At 56.4% G+C, this 16,007-nt stretch overlaps 2 protein-coding genes across 2 annotated transcripts in view; both read left to right on the forward strand.

Annotated features, from left to right (window-relative positions):
- The first annotated feature begins 343 nt into the window (after positions 1–343).
- On the forward strand, positions 344–2,149 carry CWC25 (CWC25 spliceosome associated protein homolog). The gene is made up of 2 exons (XM_042028023.1): positions 344–698; positions 1,389–2,149. Exons 1-2 carry the CDS (start codon positions 577–579, stop codon positions 1,501–1,503), a joined length of 237 nt encoding a protein of 78 aa, XP_041883957.1. The 5' UTR covers positions 344–576; the 3' UTR covers positions 1,504–2,149.
- Positions 2,150–2,946: 797 nt separating this feature from the next.
- Positions 2,947–16,007, forward strand: part of PIP4K2B (phosphatidylinositol-5-phosphate 4-kinase type 2 beta) — a 16,178-nt gene continuing 3,117 nt past the window's right edge. The window contains exons 1-4 of the mRNA XM_042028016.1: positions 2,947–3,148; positions 11,431–11,528; positions 12,735–12,831; positions 15,352–15,504. Coding sequence (XP_041883950.1) covers positions 2,969–3,148; positions 11,431–11,528; positions 12,735–12,831; positions 15,352–15,504 — 528 coding nt within the window. The 5' untranslated portion in view covers positions 2,947–2,968. The remainder of the gene's footprint in view (positions 3,149–11,430; positions 11,529–12,734; positions 12,832–15,351; positions 15,505–16,007) is intronic.

Raw genomic sequence — 16,007 nt, forward strand, 5'->3', positions numbered from 1 at the left:
GGGGGGCACCTGGGAACCCCATTTTCCTCTGGTGACTGGAGTGGGGCAGGTGGAATATCCAGAAAATCACACAGAGGGGTCCCCAAGGGCTCCCTTCGGTGCTGCTGGGCTGCTGGTTGGCACCTTGGGGACACCTTCCCAAACCCATCCGTGTGGTGCTGGTTCTCCTGCAGGGCAGGAATGGGAATTCTTTGCCTCGTGGAGTGTTAATGAGGAGGTTCTATTCCACTGGCATCAGGAATAAAGGATCCTGACAGCAACACCTTGGAGATCAATTAAATCAGAGGGAGAAAAGAGGTTTTTGCTGGGATGTGGGGGAGGTGGGATATTTAAAAATGTCCTTACAAGCTTTGCTGATTGGCTGCCAAAACCAAAACTCTGTTAAATCCCACTAAATTGGGGCGTTTTGAATCATCTTTGCTTGATGTAAACCTTTTCCAACCTTAACAATTCCACGATCCTGAGGAACAGAAGGTGAGGGGAGCGGGGCCCAGCGTGCTGCTGATTCACAGCAGTGGTGTTTGCCACCCAAACAGAAAGATCTCTCCAGAGGAACTGGAGCGAAAACGGCAGGAAATGATGGAAAACGCCAAGTGGAGGGAAGAGGAGAGAGCAAACAACCTCAGGAAGCACCGGAAGGAGGAGGAGCTGGAGCGGGAGCTGGAGAAACTCGACACCAGAGATGGGAAATTCTTCCAGTGAGTCTTTTACCACCTCCTCATCCGAAGGGAATCCAGGCCAGAGCTTCTGAGGGATGGCCTCAGTGTCTGGGATGGTTCAGGTCATGGAATGAGATCCATCTCCCCTGTGTCTTACAGAACTGGTGATGTCTGCTATGCCCAAATTTGCTTCTTAACCCAAAGATTGGTGATTCCCAATTGGGAGTCAGACTCGAGCTGGGCATTGGTGATGTTTTGCCACCCTGGGAGTGTTTTATAGAAATGGTGTGGGTTTAGGAGCTTGTAGCAGTTTGAGGCCTGCAAGTCCCTGTGAGGCTGTGGGACTGAAAGTTGTGTTTGACAATGAAACCATTTCTGAGCACAGGTGGCAACTTAATCCCTTGTGCTCGTGGCAGGCAAAGCCCTGAAGCTGCCCAGAGCTGGGATCACAAAATCACAGCTTTGTGGAATGATTTGGTTTGGAAGGGACCTAAAATCCCATCCATTCCCATTCCCTGCCTTTGTCCCACTGTCCCAGGCTGCTCCCAGCCCCAATGTCCAGCCCAGCCTTGGGCACTGCCAGGGATCCAGGGGCAGCCACAGCTGCTCTGGGAAATCCATTCCACCTTCCCAGGGAGGAATTCCTTCCCAATATCCAGTCTGGAATCTAAACCTGCTCTCCTTCAGTCTCAGAGTTCTGATTTCTCTCTCTGGTTCCGTTCCCTGCAGCCGTTTGAAGCTGGAGAGTGCCTCCACCTCCACCCTGGAGGATCGGGTGAAGCGCAACATCCACTCCCTGCAGAGGACTCCTGCTGCCTTGGAAAAAAACTTTATGCAGAGGTGAAACTTGTCCTGCCTCTGCCCCAGGGCAGGAGTTCCGTGGACACTCGTTCCCAAAGGTGAGAGCTCTCCAGGAGCACTTCCCAGCTCCCAGAGAGGCACCGGATCCCTGAGCTGAGCCCTGGGAGCCTTCAGGACTTGGGGCTTTGGGGCCTTTGCTGGAGGCCTCGTGAGCCTTTGGGTTCCATTTTTAGCGTGTTGCCAGAAGTTCTCCTTCGCTCCCCACCCTGACTGGTACCACTTTTGTACAGTTCTTACCGAATCGTGCCGGCTCGTCCCTGCTTTCACATGCCAGAGCTGAAGACCTATTTTTGTTAATCCTTAAAATCCGGAGCAGAACCGCTCCACACGTGAGGGAATTCCGTGGGATTTGATAGAACCACATGAGCCCTGTTGCACACTGCCACCGTTGGCATCCACACCTCACTCTGTGGTGGTGGCCAGGCCGGCTGTGGCTGGCCTTCGGTGGCTCACAGATTTCACTGATCTTTGACCCAAAAGAAGCCGTTTCTGAGGGGGGGAAAATGAAATGAGCAGAGCGCGTAGCTGACAGCAAATATTTCTCTGGGATTTTGTAATGTAAGTAATGTGTATATGTACAGCAGTGTAGATTTATTTTGCCTTTTTAATTAAGAAACTTCACTGCCGTTTGTTAAATGTCCTTTGTGGCTCTGGCGGGGGGTGGGTGGGAGGGGCAGGGATGAATTGGCTGCGGGAGGGAAGGGTTGGTGAGGGTTCGGGAGGCTGCAGCAGCCCCTTCTCGGGTGTCTGCAGCCCGCAGGACGCGTCCCGGTGCCGGAGGGCTCCCCGAGGGTCCCGGCGGGGTCCCCGCGCAGCCGCGGGCCCTTTAAATGGCAGCGCGTGACGTGTGTAACAGGCCATTCATAATTCCAGCCGCCTCGCTGCTGATTGGTCCGTTCCCAGCGGGGCGTGGCCTTAGCGGGCGCGTCACGCCGACTGGGCGAGACCATCTCTGGCAAGAGAAGGAGGGGGACGATGCTTTTTTTTCCCCTCTGTCTCATTCTCCGTCCGTTACACCTCTCCGTTGCTCCCTCTCACAGCCCAATGCGTGCCGCGGCTCCACCCGCTCCTGCCGCAGGCCGAGCCGGAGCTCTCCCGCCGCCAGCGCCCGCGACTCCCCCCGCTCGGGCGGGACATGGCACCTCCCGCTCCCCACCCCCTCAGCCCGCCGCCATCTTGGCGCCTCCTCGGCGCGGGGCCGGAGCGGGCTCGGCCGGCCGCGGCGGAGCGAACCACCGCGGGGGCGGGCGGGGGGGGGGGCAGGGACCGACCCACCGCGGCGGGGGCGGGGGGGGTGGGGGGTAGGGACGGCGAGGGGGAAGCTTAACGGGCCGGGGCTGCCGGGGCCGGGCGGTACCACTGCGGGAGGGGGGGGGCGTGCCGGGCCGGGCGGAACCATGCGGAGGCGCTGGTAGGGGGGCGCGGGGAGGGGGTCGGTCGGGTCCGCCATGGCCGCGAACTGCGCGGGGGCCGCGGGGACGGCGGCGGGCGCCGTGGCCGCGGTGGGCTCGGCCCTCAGCGCCAGCAAGACCAAGACCAAGAAGAAACACTTCGTATGCCAGAAGGTGAAGCTATTCCGGGCCTCGGAGCCGCTGCTCAGCGTCCTCATGTGGGGGGCGAACCACACGGTGAGAGCGGGCGGCGCGGGCCCCCCCCCCACCCCACCCCAAACCCCCGCCCCTCAGAGCCGGGAGTGGGCCCCTCACAGCACCCCGGCAGCGGGGCCTCGTCCCCCTCATCCCCCCTCGTCCCCCTCAGCCCCCGCCCTGCCCCTCAGCGAGTGCCCGAGCCCCCCAGCCCAGATCGGACCCTTCCCCGCTCCCTCTCAGGCTGGGCCCGTTCCCCTCCTTTCCACAGCAGCTTTCTCCCCCCGCACTCTGTTCCCCGCTGAATCCCAGCCTTCCCTGCCTCTCCATCGCATCCCTGACCCAGCCCCTCCCTGGGCTCTGTGGTCCCTTTCTCCTGGGTATCCTTCCCCAGGCAGTTTGGGGACCCCCTAGGTTGGGGTGTCCCTCCCAGACACGTCCCTGTGCCCCCACACCCCCAGCCCCGACGCCTTTTCCAGCACCCTTTTTCCCAGGACTGGGCAGGGGGAGTGATGCTCTTTCGGGTGATGTTGCTGTGGTACAATCCCCCCTCTGGCACTGGGGGGGCCCTGAGGACACGAATTTGGCACCCACAGCCCTGTCCCCTGTCCCAGCCCCCGGGTTTCCACCCAGGGCAGTCGCTGTGGCTGTCCCAGTGAGGGATTTCCCTGTGTCACAGCCCCGAGGGGACAGTCCTGTGCCTCACTTGGACATTGGTGTGTCCCCTATCTCCATCCCCCAAAAATGAGGGGTTTGGCCCCAGGTTTGTCTCCTTTGATTCCGGGACTCAGGCCATGTGTGTCCTCTTGGCCTCAGTTCCTGTGGGAACAGGTTGTGAGAGGGTCCCTTGGGAATGTCAGTGGTGCCTCAGCTCTGATCCGCCTCCTTTGGTAATTCCTAAAACCCATCCCTGTGTTTTCTCTGGAAACTTCTCCCTGGTTTATGATGGCAGGCACGAGCATTGATTCTTGGATGTGGGTGCTGGGTGCTGTTCTTGGTGGTCAAAGAACCCAGAAGCCTCATCCCTTCCTCAATTAATCCACTTTTAAGGCTCAGACACACCTATTTCTCCAGTGGATTAGTGGATGTTTCCTAGAGAGTGAAAGGGATTCGGGCTTATTTTTTTTCCAAAACAAATAACAAGGGGAAAAAAAAAAATCCGCCTTGCATTCCTGGCCTGCCTGGCTGGAGTGAAAGCATCCAAATGTGGTTCAGCATCGTGCTGTCTTTGAGGCAAAGGATGTTCCAAGTGCTCCCAGCCTTGCCCAGGAAGCAGGATAATGAGTTTAATCAGCCTTTGATCAGTGGTGCCATTAGCAGCCCTGAAGAAATGGAAATCGTGGGATTTTTCCACGTTTCATTCGTGGCCTCACAGGGACGGGTGTTGCTTGCTGGAAATTGACCTTTTTTGGGTTGGTTTTTTTTTTTTGGTATGTTTTTCTTTGTTGTAGCTGTCTGGGCAGTAGGAGCCTGGCAGGGATTTGAGGCCCTGGATCAGGACAGTGTAACTTTGGGAGCACTTGGCTGTGAGATATTTGGGCAAAGGGAGGAAGGCAGGCTGACACTAAGCTGGTAATGAGATTATATCGGATGAGTATTAGGAAGAAATTGCTGCCAGGAAAGGAGCGCCCGCGTCCTGAGGGGCTGGGAAAGGGGGTGAGAAAAGTTCAGCTGTGACCTCCTGACCCTTGGGAAGGCGTTTAGGATTTCCCAGTAAATCCCTCCACCTCTCTGCGTTGGGGCGAGGGTTTGGTGGCCGCTGTGACAGGGCTGGGAGCTGAGGGGGCTCCCTTGACTCGCCATGAGCAGCTGCTCATCCTGGGCTGTGGCTGGGAGATGATCTCGGTGCCCTGCTTCGGTGGGAGTTGGAATTCACGTGCCTCCAGCTGATGGGTTTGGAAATAATGTCGGGAATACCTTTAAGCTTTGTTGGAAATCTTTTGGGGGGGCTGTTTAATATTTGGCGTTGGACAAGGAGGGGTGAGTGAGTGAGGAGGCTCTGGGCTGTGTCCATGGAGTTCTGCCCTGGGATCCTTGCAGTGGGAGGAGGGGAAAGCAGCTCTCAGCACAAGCCCAGGGCTGTGCCAGGAAGATCCTGTCAGAATGGCTCGGATCTGGGATGAACTTTTTCACGGACAAATCAAACAACCAACCATTTTATGCAACGTGCTGAAGAAATCCCCCTGGGTCCAGTCTCCCAGTCTGGCAAGAGCCTTAAACAGGCTGGCGAGCAGCTGGGGCAGGGCTGGCTCTGGAGGGCAGCAGGAGCAGCCCAAGAACAGGAGCTGCTTTTTGGAACACCACTTTGGGGTGTTTAAAGAACGGGTCCCAGTGGTCCCCAGCCAGGGTTGGGATCGGGATCAGGGTGGGGCCGCTGTGAGCGGGGCCAGATGTGGGTGGTATGAGTCAAACAACTGAATTTTGGACCAGAAAACCATGGAGGGGAGGGGAGAACTTGTGTGAGAGTGGAGCCACAGAGGCTCAGCCTTGATTTCCAAGTGTTCTGTCAGGCACTGAATCCAGCAGACGTGGAGATGGTTCCTGGGGAAGCTTCTCTCGCCGTTGTCATGGCACTGGGAGAGGAGCTGCAGCTCCTGGGGGTTGGGTACGTGTGTGGTGCTCCATGGCTGGTGCTCCAGGTGTATTTTCCATGGCCGGGGTAGGATCCATGTGCACGGGATGGGGAAAGTTGGGATGCTTCTGGAAGGGAGCAGCTATCTCCCAGCCAAAGAGATGAACACAGCGTTGTGTGATGCTCTGGGAACCATGGAAACGGTTGTAAGGTGCTGCTGATGGAAGGCACTGGGATCCCGGGGAGGTTGGGGAGGTGACTGCGGATCTGTGTTTGTAGGGCTGGGGTGATGCTGCTCCTCCAGGTGCCAGTTCCTCAGCTGGAAAAGATTCCAGAGGCTCTGACTGCTGACAGGGGCAAGGCATCAACACCCCGTTTTTGTGGGAACGGCGAGATCTGTTGGCTGCGTGGATCCTGCCCGAGGCAGCTCCAGAGGCTCCAGTTCCTGGCTGGAGGAGCAGCAGCCATCTCCCAGGCCCTTTAGGAGCAGAGCCAGGCAGCACAGAGCCCAGCTCGTTAGTATTCCAGGGAAACAGCAACGTTGGGATTTGCAGCTCCCCGCTCCGCAGCCTTGGGTTTGGTGTTGCCATGTTAATTGTAGCCAGAGCAGCATCTGCCACGTATCAAACACTCAAATCCCACCAATTGGTCCTGGCACAGTGGGAGCAGCCTGGATCTGTCCTTCCCAGCTCTGGCTCTAATTGACCTCTGGAGAGAGCAGCATATGGCCACAGCCGTGCCAGCCCCTGCAATGACCGAGGCCCTGGCTCCCGACCTGCTCATCCAGGAGCTCTGTTCAAATCCACATTCCAGGAGCCCTTTTCCTTTCTGGCAGAGAAAAGAGGGTTTTCCTGGGTGGGTCAGCGGGGAGAATGGGGCTGCTTTCCCTGCTCGTTTCCATGCTCTGCCGCTGACTGGTGTGGCCATGGGTTGGTTGTTGAACATTCCCATTCCTCAGCTTTTTTTGGATCAAGGGAAGCGTCACCTCTGCCCACCTGTGGGAGGACTGGGAGGATGGATGCTTCCCAGTGACCCTGAGGCTGCCAGGACTGGGGGCACTGCCTGATTCCTGGGACGCAGCCAGGAGTCCTTTCCAAGTACTTTGTTCAGGAAGATGTGGGTTTGCTGTCACCAGGGGATGCTTTTTTCCCCCCTCTTAAAGCATCCTGGTGTCCCCAGAGGAATTCTTGGCTACAAGACTCCCTCTTCCCTTGCGTTTCATGGGGGGTTGTTAGCATGGATACTGATTAATCATGCTCTAATTCATGGAAAACGGGGTTTTTTCCTCAAACCATCACCCAGTTGCTGTTGTGTGTTAAGCAGCAGCGAAGTTTTGCTGCAGCTGTGGGTTTGTCTCCACGCTGAAGTGATTTTCCCATGTGTCTTTTACCTCCTTCCCCGGAGCATAATGAAGTTTAACTAATGCTCACCAAGTGCTTGGAGATGCCTGATTGAAAGGCTTTGAGGGGAACAAAGTATCTTTATTTTCCTGAGCAAATTCCTGTCGCAAAGAATCCTGGAGAGTGGGGGCTCACACACTCCGTCAGCTGGATCTTGTTAGTAAACAAATCACATTTTCCCATCAATTTACTGATGCTAATTGCCACTTTGAGGCTACAGTCAGGTTTTGAAACAAAATTATGCCTGGCCCGTTCATCCCAACAGCTGTCCCTGAATGACACGGAATATTGATGTGGCTCTGATTGGAAAAGGAATTGGCTTTGGTGGCGAGGACAAATCATCAACCCAGAGTCCTGAGTGGTGTTGCTGAAGAATTCCAGTGACCAGGAAGTAAAAGCTTGACAGAGAGAGGGGAAGGAGGTGTTTTTGCAGCTCTGGATTGTGCTGCCTGAGGATGAGGTTTTCCCTCCTCATCTCCTGCTCTTGCTCCAAGCCCTGATCCTTATTGTCATCCACCTGCTTTTCCCTCTGCACCTCTGGGATTGGGGCTGCTTTGATCTGCTGCCTCCCCTCTGTCCTTGTGGAGTCACTCTGGACACCTGGGGCTGCCTGACCTGCTCGGGAATTGCTCCTTTGTTCCCAAGACGTGGCAAAACCAGCGGAGAAACGGGAAGCGCCTCCCTCTCAGCGCTCCTGCTGAAGGTGTCAGTGGGTTTGTCTGAAATGTGCCTCGGTTTTAAATGCGGAGAGCCCCCGGGGTGTGTCCGAGCCCTTTGGGAGGCTCTGGCAGTGCCACTCCCGCTGTGTCTGGCCTGGGAGGGGCAGGACTGGAGCCTTATCTCTGCAAAACGCAGATGGCAGAGACAAAAAGCACTTTTTGGTGGTGCTCTCAGCCTGGGCTGGTCCCTCTCAGGTGTCTGCGCTGGGGAAATGGAGAACTCTGGGCAGGAGAGGACTGGGCAAAAAAGGGCTGATCGGGGCTGAAAAGTGACGTGGATTTGAGGGCAGATCAGGGCTGAAAAGTGACGTGGATTTGAGGGCAGATCAGGGCTGAAAAGTGACGTGGATTCGAGGGCAGATCAGGGATGAAAAGTGACGTGGATTCGAGGGCAGATCAGGGATGAAAAGCTGGAATTCTTCCGGGAACCCAGCACCGCTCTGGGTGTGGAGGCCAATCACTCCCTGGGCTCCAAATGAGCCGTTCTTTCCCCACTTCGTTCTTTCCCCCCTTCGGGGACCTCTGCAGCCTCAGTGGCAGAGCTGTGGCACTGCCCCGGGCACGGCCTGCTGGAGCTGTGCGCTGCAGGGGCTGGGATGCCCAAAACAGCCCGTGAGGGCCCAGGTGTGTGCTTGTGGTGCTGCTGCACCTCTGCCCTCTGTCCCTGCCTCCTCCAGAACCACATCCAGCATCTCCCTGCTCCCACATCCCCAGAGATCCTGGTACTTCCTCCAGCTGGAAGAAGCCTCATTTTGGGAGACAGGGCCCTGGGATGTGCTCCCCGGGAGGCAGGGGTTGCTGAGCACTTCCCTGCCGGGCACCTTGCTGTGACCTTGCCTCGTGGAGCATAAATACCCCGGGACACACACTGCTATATTTAATCTCCTACTCCACGCCTCTCCCCGGGGAGAAGGTGAGAGAGCAAACATGTGCCAGGCGTTAGTCACGTTGCTCCCTCGGGAGGCTGCTCAGATTCCCCCGGGATAAGCCTGAGGAGAGGATCCCTCTGGAGAGGTGATGGGTGCTGCTGGCCGCGGCTTTCCTTTGGAGCTCCTCGTGTTCCGCTCGGCTGGATAATCCTGGGGAAGGGGGACTGGTTGCTGAGGGTTGTGCTGTGAGGAGGGAGGGGTTGGGATATCCCTTTCCCAAGGCGGTATGGGGGCTTTTCATTCCTCTCTCCCTTGGGAAAGTGTCAGGCATGGGTGGTACTGTGGGAGCACGCGGCGCTTAAACAACAAAAAAATACAAAATTCCCAACATAGCAACTAAACTAAACTAAACAAAACAAATCCATGTTTTCTTCCACGCTGGTGTCAGCAGCAGAGGCCCAGTGCCTCGGGGGAGGGCAGGTGGGCAGTGCTGGCACTAGAAATGGCCAAATCCTGCCCTCATCCACATCTTGGTGCCCAGCACAACTCTCTCCCTTCTCTGTGTCTCTTCCAGAGCTGGAATCCCCAAGCATCCAGCTCTGCTGGAAGGGGGACAAAGGCTTCCACAGCGGGGATTTTTTTGGGGGGGGGCTGTTTTATCTTGGGAGGAATGGGGGCACCTCTGAAACGAGCCCGAGGTATCCTGGTGCACCATTTCTGCCACTCAGGAGCCTCGCAACAGGTGCCACGCTCGCTTTGAGGTTCGTGGTGTGGCAGAAACCAGGGCACCCAGAGACGCCTCGGAACACTTGTGTCTGAATTCCTGCCAGCGAGGAGGCAGCCTCCGAATCGCTGTTCCCTCTCAGCCGTCAGCACCCTTCCTCCGCTCGGCAAGGAGCTGATAATGGCTTGTTTGTGCCTTCCCCACGCCGGGAAGAGGGCTGGGAGCAGGCTGGGATGGGAGCAGGCGTGTGGCAGGAGCTGTGCTGTCGGGCTTCCCCTCCTGGTAGACAGCAGCAATAATTAGTGGCTGGAGGCAGCGCCTCTGTCTCGGTACAGAATGAGTTGTTTTCTCCTCGCCCTGGGGGGAAATCTCTGCGTGGGACTCTGATGGCAGCTCCCTGCAGTGGCTGCGAGCTGGGAGATCCCTTCCTCACCTGGAGTCTGCTCCCTTTTCCCTCCCCTGTGGCTCAGGGAGCTGCTCTGGGCAGGATTGAGCCGTCAGCTGAACGCGGGGAGCGTCGGCCTCTCCCCACGCTGGGATTGCTGCCGGTGGGGGATGTGTGCCATTATTTATTCATTCATCTGTGCAGTGTTTTCCATACATCCCAGAGGGTTTTGTGGCAGAGCTGGATGCTGCTGTGAGGGGAGTGCAGGGCAGGGCTTTGCAGAGCTCCATCTCCGCTCTCTCCAGCAGCCGTGGCCGCTTCGCTTCCCGTTTATCTGTTGTGTGGGATGGCTGTCTCTGAAAATAGCCATCTTCCCTCCTGGCACTGGGGATGTGTCTTTCTTCCCAGTCTGACGTGTGTTAAATCTGGTCTGGTTTTTCGTGGTAACGATGGAGAAAGGGTGGGATAAACACGGGCTTCATGGAATTAGCTCCCGGCACGTCCCCAGGGCTGAACCCCCGTGGCCCCTGCGGAGCTGAGCGGGGATGTGGCAGCAGTTTGGGCGGAGTTTTGTGTCCTGCTGCACGCAGGGAAAGGGGAATCCCACAGCTGGATCCCTTTCCTGAGCCCGGCCCCTGCTCCCAGCCAGCAGGGAAGTTTCCCAGCAGCTTTCCAAGTGTGCTGGAAGTCACTTGACCTGCTGGAGGTTTTGGTGTTGGGGACAGCCCCCAGAGCTGACTCACAGCCAAACCCCGCTGTTGCCAGCCTTGTCTGCCTCCCTCTCTGCGTTACCTGCTTGGCACAGCAGTCATGGGAACGGAGCTGGAGTGAAATTGCTTCCTAAATCCAGGCTGTTACCAGGAGTTCAGTGAGATGGGACTGCATGGAGTCCCTGGGAGGGAATGACACCGGGGCTGTCCTCAGAAAAGGCAGCTCAGAAACCTCTTGACCTGCTCTTGATTCTGGCACAGCCTTGTCAGTGACTCCAGTGACTGGAGCAGGACAGCCAGACACAGTCCAGAGGTGGATTTTTATTGTTATTATTTTATTTTCATTATTATTATTATTATTATTATTAACGCTGCCACTGCTGGGTGCTGCAGCATGAGCCCGCCTGTACAATAGTAGCTGAACATTCATTCTTCTGCTTCCCCGTGTTCCTGTGGCTGCCACACATGACTAAGGAGCAAAAACAATCTAGTGGAGTGACTCATCCCTCCAGAGAAGGTGGGATGGGAGCAACAGGAGACAGCGAGCATGGAAACAGCATCCCTGGGGAGCTGGGCTGGGCTGCACCGAAGGCTTTGGTCATCGTGGTTTGTAGCAGAAATAATTAAGAAATTGGAACATTTTCTCAACGAGGTGGTTTAGTTAGAACATCAAATCTGCTGGTTCTTGGCCTGTGGGTTTGTCTGGGCTCTCAGCTGTGTCTTGGATGGTCGGTGGAAGGGGAAAGGAGGAAGGAGCAGAGGCTGGCTCGGGAGGATTCACCACATCATGGAACTGCTGTGGCCTGTCACCACAGTGTTCTGTCTGATGGGTCATGGTGCCCCAAAACCGGCCCCTGGCGTGTTTGGCATCCCTGCAAGTCCCCTGACAGTCCCTGGAGGCCAGTGGGACGTGGGGTTTGAGTCTCCTTCTCCTTTCTCTTGCAGATCAATGAGCTCAGCAATGTTCCCGTCCCCGTCATGCTAATGCCCGATGACTTTAAAGCCTACAGTAAGATTAAGGTGGACAATCATCTATTCAACAAGTAAGTGAGGTGCTTCCCTGCCTCTCTGTAGGCAGAGCTCTGTGTGCTGTGAGGCAGACTGGCCTGGGGGAGGCCTTCTGGATTGTTCCCAGCTGGAATGCCAGGAGGACGTGGCGTGGCTGAACACAAGCTCCACACCCCTGGACAAGATGTGGTGGGGTCAGTCTGTCACTGAGATGCTCTGTGGTGGCTTGGTTTCCATCCTTGGAGGGATGAAAACTGTTCACAGCTGGCAGCTCTGCAGCTGTGCTGTTCCCCTGGCCCACAGGGTCTCTCTGGAGTTATCCCTGTCTCCTTTTCCCAAAAGATCCATTTTTGGAAGCCCTTTTGGAGTCGTGGTTGTGGCTGGTGCTCAGAGCTGCCTTCTCCACCCCGGCTCTGCGTGTGCAGGGCTGCAGCACTCCCTGATTAATCCTTTGTTTTCCCCAAGTTTCACAGGGATCAGCTTTGCAGAGTGGGAGTGTGATTGGAAAGTTTGGCTTCCCTGGCACGTACAGCGTGCGGGATCCGCTCTTCCCCTTCTCCTCCGGAGATCTGAGTTCCCCACGTGTCGCTGTGAATTTCTCATTGAGGAGGAGCTGCCAAATTCTCCCACTGTGTCCAAGCAGGGCCAAACTCTGCTTCTCCCCCCTGGGCAGGCTCAGGGCTGTGGGAGGGAGCAGATGCAGCCTCCCTCAGTGACAGGGGTGCTGTCACTGTGTCCCCCTGTCCTGTGCCCGGGGGCAGCAGAGCCAGGCTGGAGCTGATCCCCCCTCTCCTGGGTGCTCTGGCTGGGATGGTTTGTGGTGTGGTGACCTTTCTTTTACTGATCTGATGTGATCTGAACCCGGAGCCCACCCCTTCAGCTTTTCCTGCAGCGTGGTGACAGCGTGTGCAGGGCCAGCTGCGTGACTGCCGGAACGAAGCCACAGAGGAGGGGCACAGGCAGAGATGATTCCCTCAGATCTGGGCTTGTGACAGAGGGGATTGTTCTGGCAGACAGGCAATCTCCACACTAATCATCCAAGCAGCCTGGTAGTGTGCATCCTGCAGAATTTCTGTGGAGAGATGGATTTTTGTGGGCATCCAAACAAATGAGCTGCCCTAACGAGGGGAGAGCGAGGCCCTGGGATGTCCTGAGGGCCTGGCAGGGAAGTGGGAGTCAACGTGGAATTGGATTTCACAGGCTGATCACTGCACACAAATCTCTTCTCTGCCTTGCCCTAGGGAAAACCTGCCCAGCCGCTTTAAATTCAAGGAATATTGTCCACTGGTGTTCCGGAACCTCCGGGAAAGATTTGGGATCGATGACCAAGATTACCAGGTATCCTCTCTTCTCTTCCTGCCCTCCTGACACCTTTCCTAGGACAGAACAAACCCTGATGCAAACATTGCTACCAGCAGCTTTTCTGGGTTTATAATCGTGGTTTGAGTGCTTCCACTCCAGCAGTGGAGTGGATCTTGCTGTGCCAAGCACTGGGCAATAGGAGGAGAAAATGCTCCCTGTTCCCAGGGCATCAAACAGGGGGCACACTTGGCTGTGGACAGGCAGGAGCTGGAGGATATCAATGATCCAGTGTGGAATATCTGCAGGGAAAACGGGTCTGTCACGTTTGTCCAGATTCAGATGAATTTCAGCTGCTTTCAGCCAAGCGTGTGGTGTTGAATTGGGTGCATCAAGGTGGCTTCTGCTTTGGGATTCATCCCCTAATGCCAGAGGGTCTGATTTTCTTGGAGAGGAGAGCCGTGGTGTGTTGTTAGCACTGCTGGGCTCAGCTCCAGGCAGAGGGAGATGTCCCAGCTCTGGCTGCTGCAGCAGGACCGCCCTTCCTCACACAGCACGAGGAGATGAGGAGAGGCAGCAGCTGCTGGGAGATCCCACAGAGCAGAGCCAGGGAGGCCGTGGTGGCTGCGTGGCCCTGGGCAGGCTGGGTGTCAGGGAGCTGAACCCGCTGGGCACAGTGCCAGGGGCATCCCCTGCAATCCTCTGGCTGCAGAGGCACGTGGGGGAGTGCTGCAGGCTCCCTGCTCGCTCCACGTGCTCCCAGTGTGGTGGGGAGAGCTGCTGGGAGCGGGGCTGTTCCCGCTGATCCCAAATTCCTTCCCTTTGTGCCGCTGTCACACCCCTTTGTGATCACGCCCTCCCCAGGTGTGACCCACGCTCTCAGTACCTGGTTTGTCATTTACCCTCCCTCTGTTGTTCTGAGGGATTGCTTCAGGCTGGTTTGGCTTTAAAAGTGTCCAGCTGGAACAGAAAACATGAATTGAGCTAAATTCAGGTGGGTAAAATGCGATGGCTCGAGTGGGAATGGAGCCAGGCCGCTGAATTTAACAGCCCAACTGTGGGAGAGGTGGGAGTGACAGGAAGGGAACGGAGGCAGCCGAAGGGCTGTGAGTTTGGTAATGCTCCGTGTGGTCACGATTTCTGCTTCCCAGCTCCAGAAGAAAAGCTCTGTGGTTTTGAGGTGAGGGCTGATTAAACTGCCTGGCACAGACCCCTTTGCAAATGTCAGCGAGAAGCAAAGGGGATTTTTGTGTTTGCCTTTATTTTCCTGATGCTTTCTAAAGCTGTTGGCAGCAGCAGAGTTTTTCCCCTGCTTCATTAAAGTTTTAAAAGCTTTAAATGCTTCGTTCTGAAAGGAAACCTCTCGGCTCACTTGCAGCATGACGTGGTAAATCTCTCTCTCTCAGAGCAGGCTCTGCTGCAGACTCCCTCTGCTGCCAGAGCTGAGGGAGGAGGACACAGCAGTGCCACTGTCACCTAAAAAAAAAAATAAATAATCCAGCCTGAAACACAATGTCCAGCCCTGAGATGTTGGAAAACACAGTGCTAGGAGATCCCTGTGCAGGTGTTGGTGCTGCTGTGTTTCAGAGCCCTCCCCATCTGTGATAAGGAGCAGCTGGTGAGAGGTTGTTGGTTGATAAGGTGACTTCTGGGCAGGAGCTGGGAGGTGGAGGGGACAGACAGGTGACAGCTCGGCCTGAGGTGTGAGGAGCAGTGCCTGTGACTGAGGGAGGAGCTCGCAGCAAGCCCAGCTACCTGGGGAGAGGCAGCAGAACAAAGAGCTCGTGCTGTGGCTCAGGGAATTGATCCCTGCTCTGCAGTTTTCCTGGGATTTTCCAGCCCTGCTGCACTGTCTGGTTGCTAAGGGTGGAGACAGGGATCTAAAGGCAGATGCTGCTGGTTGTCAGAAGCACAACCAAGCTATTTATACTCATCTTGGACGTCCTGGGGTAGGAAGAGTGGAGCCTGAGGGTGGCTTTTGGTGGAGGATGGCCTGTGAAGAATTCCCAAACACTGAGACTTTGGCCAGACTAAACTGCTCTTTGATGGAAGAGCCAACAGGCCATTCCAGTTGTTTTGTTCTGGTTTTCCTTAAACCTTAGAAATATCCTGGCTATTCTGAAATCCCTGGGAGGAAATGCTGAGACCTCTTGGCCTGTGTATCCCACATCCTTAAAAACCCTTTAGTAAAAAATACTTTCCAGAAACACCCTCCAGGTGTTGGAGTAAAACCTGCCAGGGCCAGGTGGAAGCCCTAAAACCACATCCAGATTTTTAAACAATTGAGTTTTACCCTCAGCAGTGCCAAACTTGGTGTTCACAGGCAGAGTGGGTGCTCTGGGTGTCCTGAGGAGCTGGTCCTGCTTGCCAGGGCTGCTCAGGGATGGGCAGAGTGGGTGCTCTGGGTGTCCTGAGGAGCTGGCCTTGCTTGCCAGGGCTGCTCAGGGATGGGCAGAGTGGGTGCTCTGGGTGTCCTGAGGAGCTGGCCCTGCTTCCCAGGGCTGCTCAGGGAGGTGGCAGCTCCTGCCAGCCCCTCTCCACGCTGTGTCTGTCCCCCAGAACTCGGTGACACGCAGTGCCCCGGTGAACAGCGACAGCCAGGGCCGCTGCGGTGCCCGCTTCCTCACCACCTACGACAGGAGGTTCGTCATCAAGGCCGTGTCCAGCGAGGACGTGGCGGAGATGCACAACATCCTCAAGAAGTACCACCAGGTACGGTGAGTCTGGAGCCCCCCTCGTGCACACCTTGGGATTTGCTGGGGGTCTGGAGCTTGGATTTGCAGCTGGCAGAGCTTGCACGGAGCTTTTGAGGGAAAAAGCAGTTCCTTAGGGTCTGAGGGACAAATATAACCCAGCAGCTGTGTGTTTGTGGTGCTGAGCCCCTTCCCAGCTCGCCGTGGCCCTTGCATTGATCAGTTTGGGATGCCTGGTCCCTGAGAGCTCCTAATTCATTGCATCAGACTTTCCAGAGGGGCTGGGGAGGAGCAGGGAAGGGAGGGGCCAAATGGAACAGCTGGAAATGTTCTGGTCCACGTTTTCTGCCAGCCCATCTGCTCTGCAGGGGTATGGAGCAGGGGGTGTTTAACAGGCCCTGAGTTCCAGGCACACTGGGGTCGCCACGAGAAGTGAAGTTGGGCAGTGCCAGTGCACAGCTGGCCTGTCACAGCAGGCTGGGCACACAGAGAGTGACAGAATGCCAGGATTGGGCAGTGCCA

Source organism: Corvus kubaryi, unplaced genomic scaffold, assembly GCF_017639235.1.
Source record: "Corvus kubaryi isolate FWS band 111438036 unplaced genomic scaffold, C.kubaryi_AGA036_p1.0 37301, whole genome shotgun sequence".
NCBI classification, from domain to species: domain Eukaryota; kingdom Metazoa; phylum Chordata; class Aves; order Passeriformes; family Corvidae; genus Corvus; species Corvus kubaryi.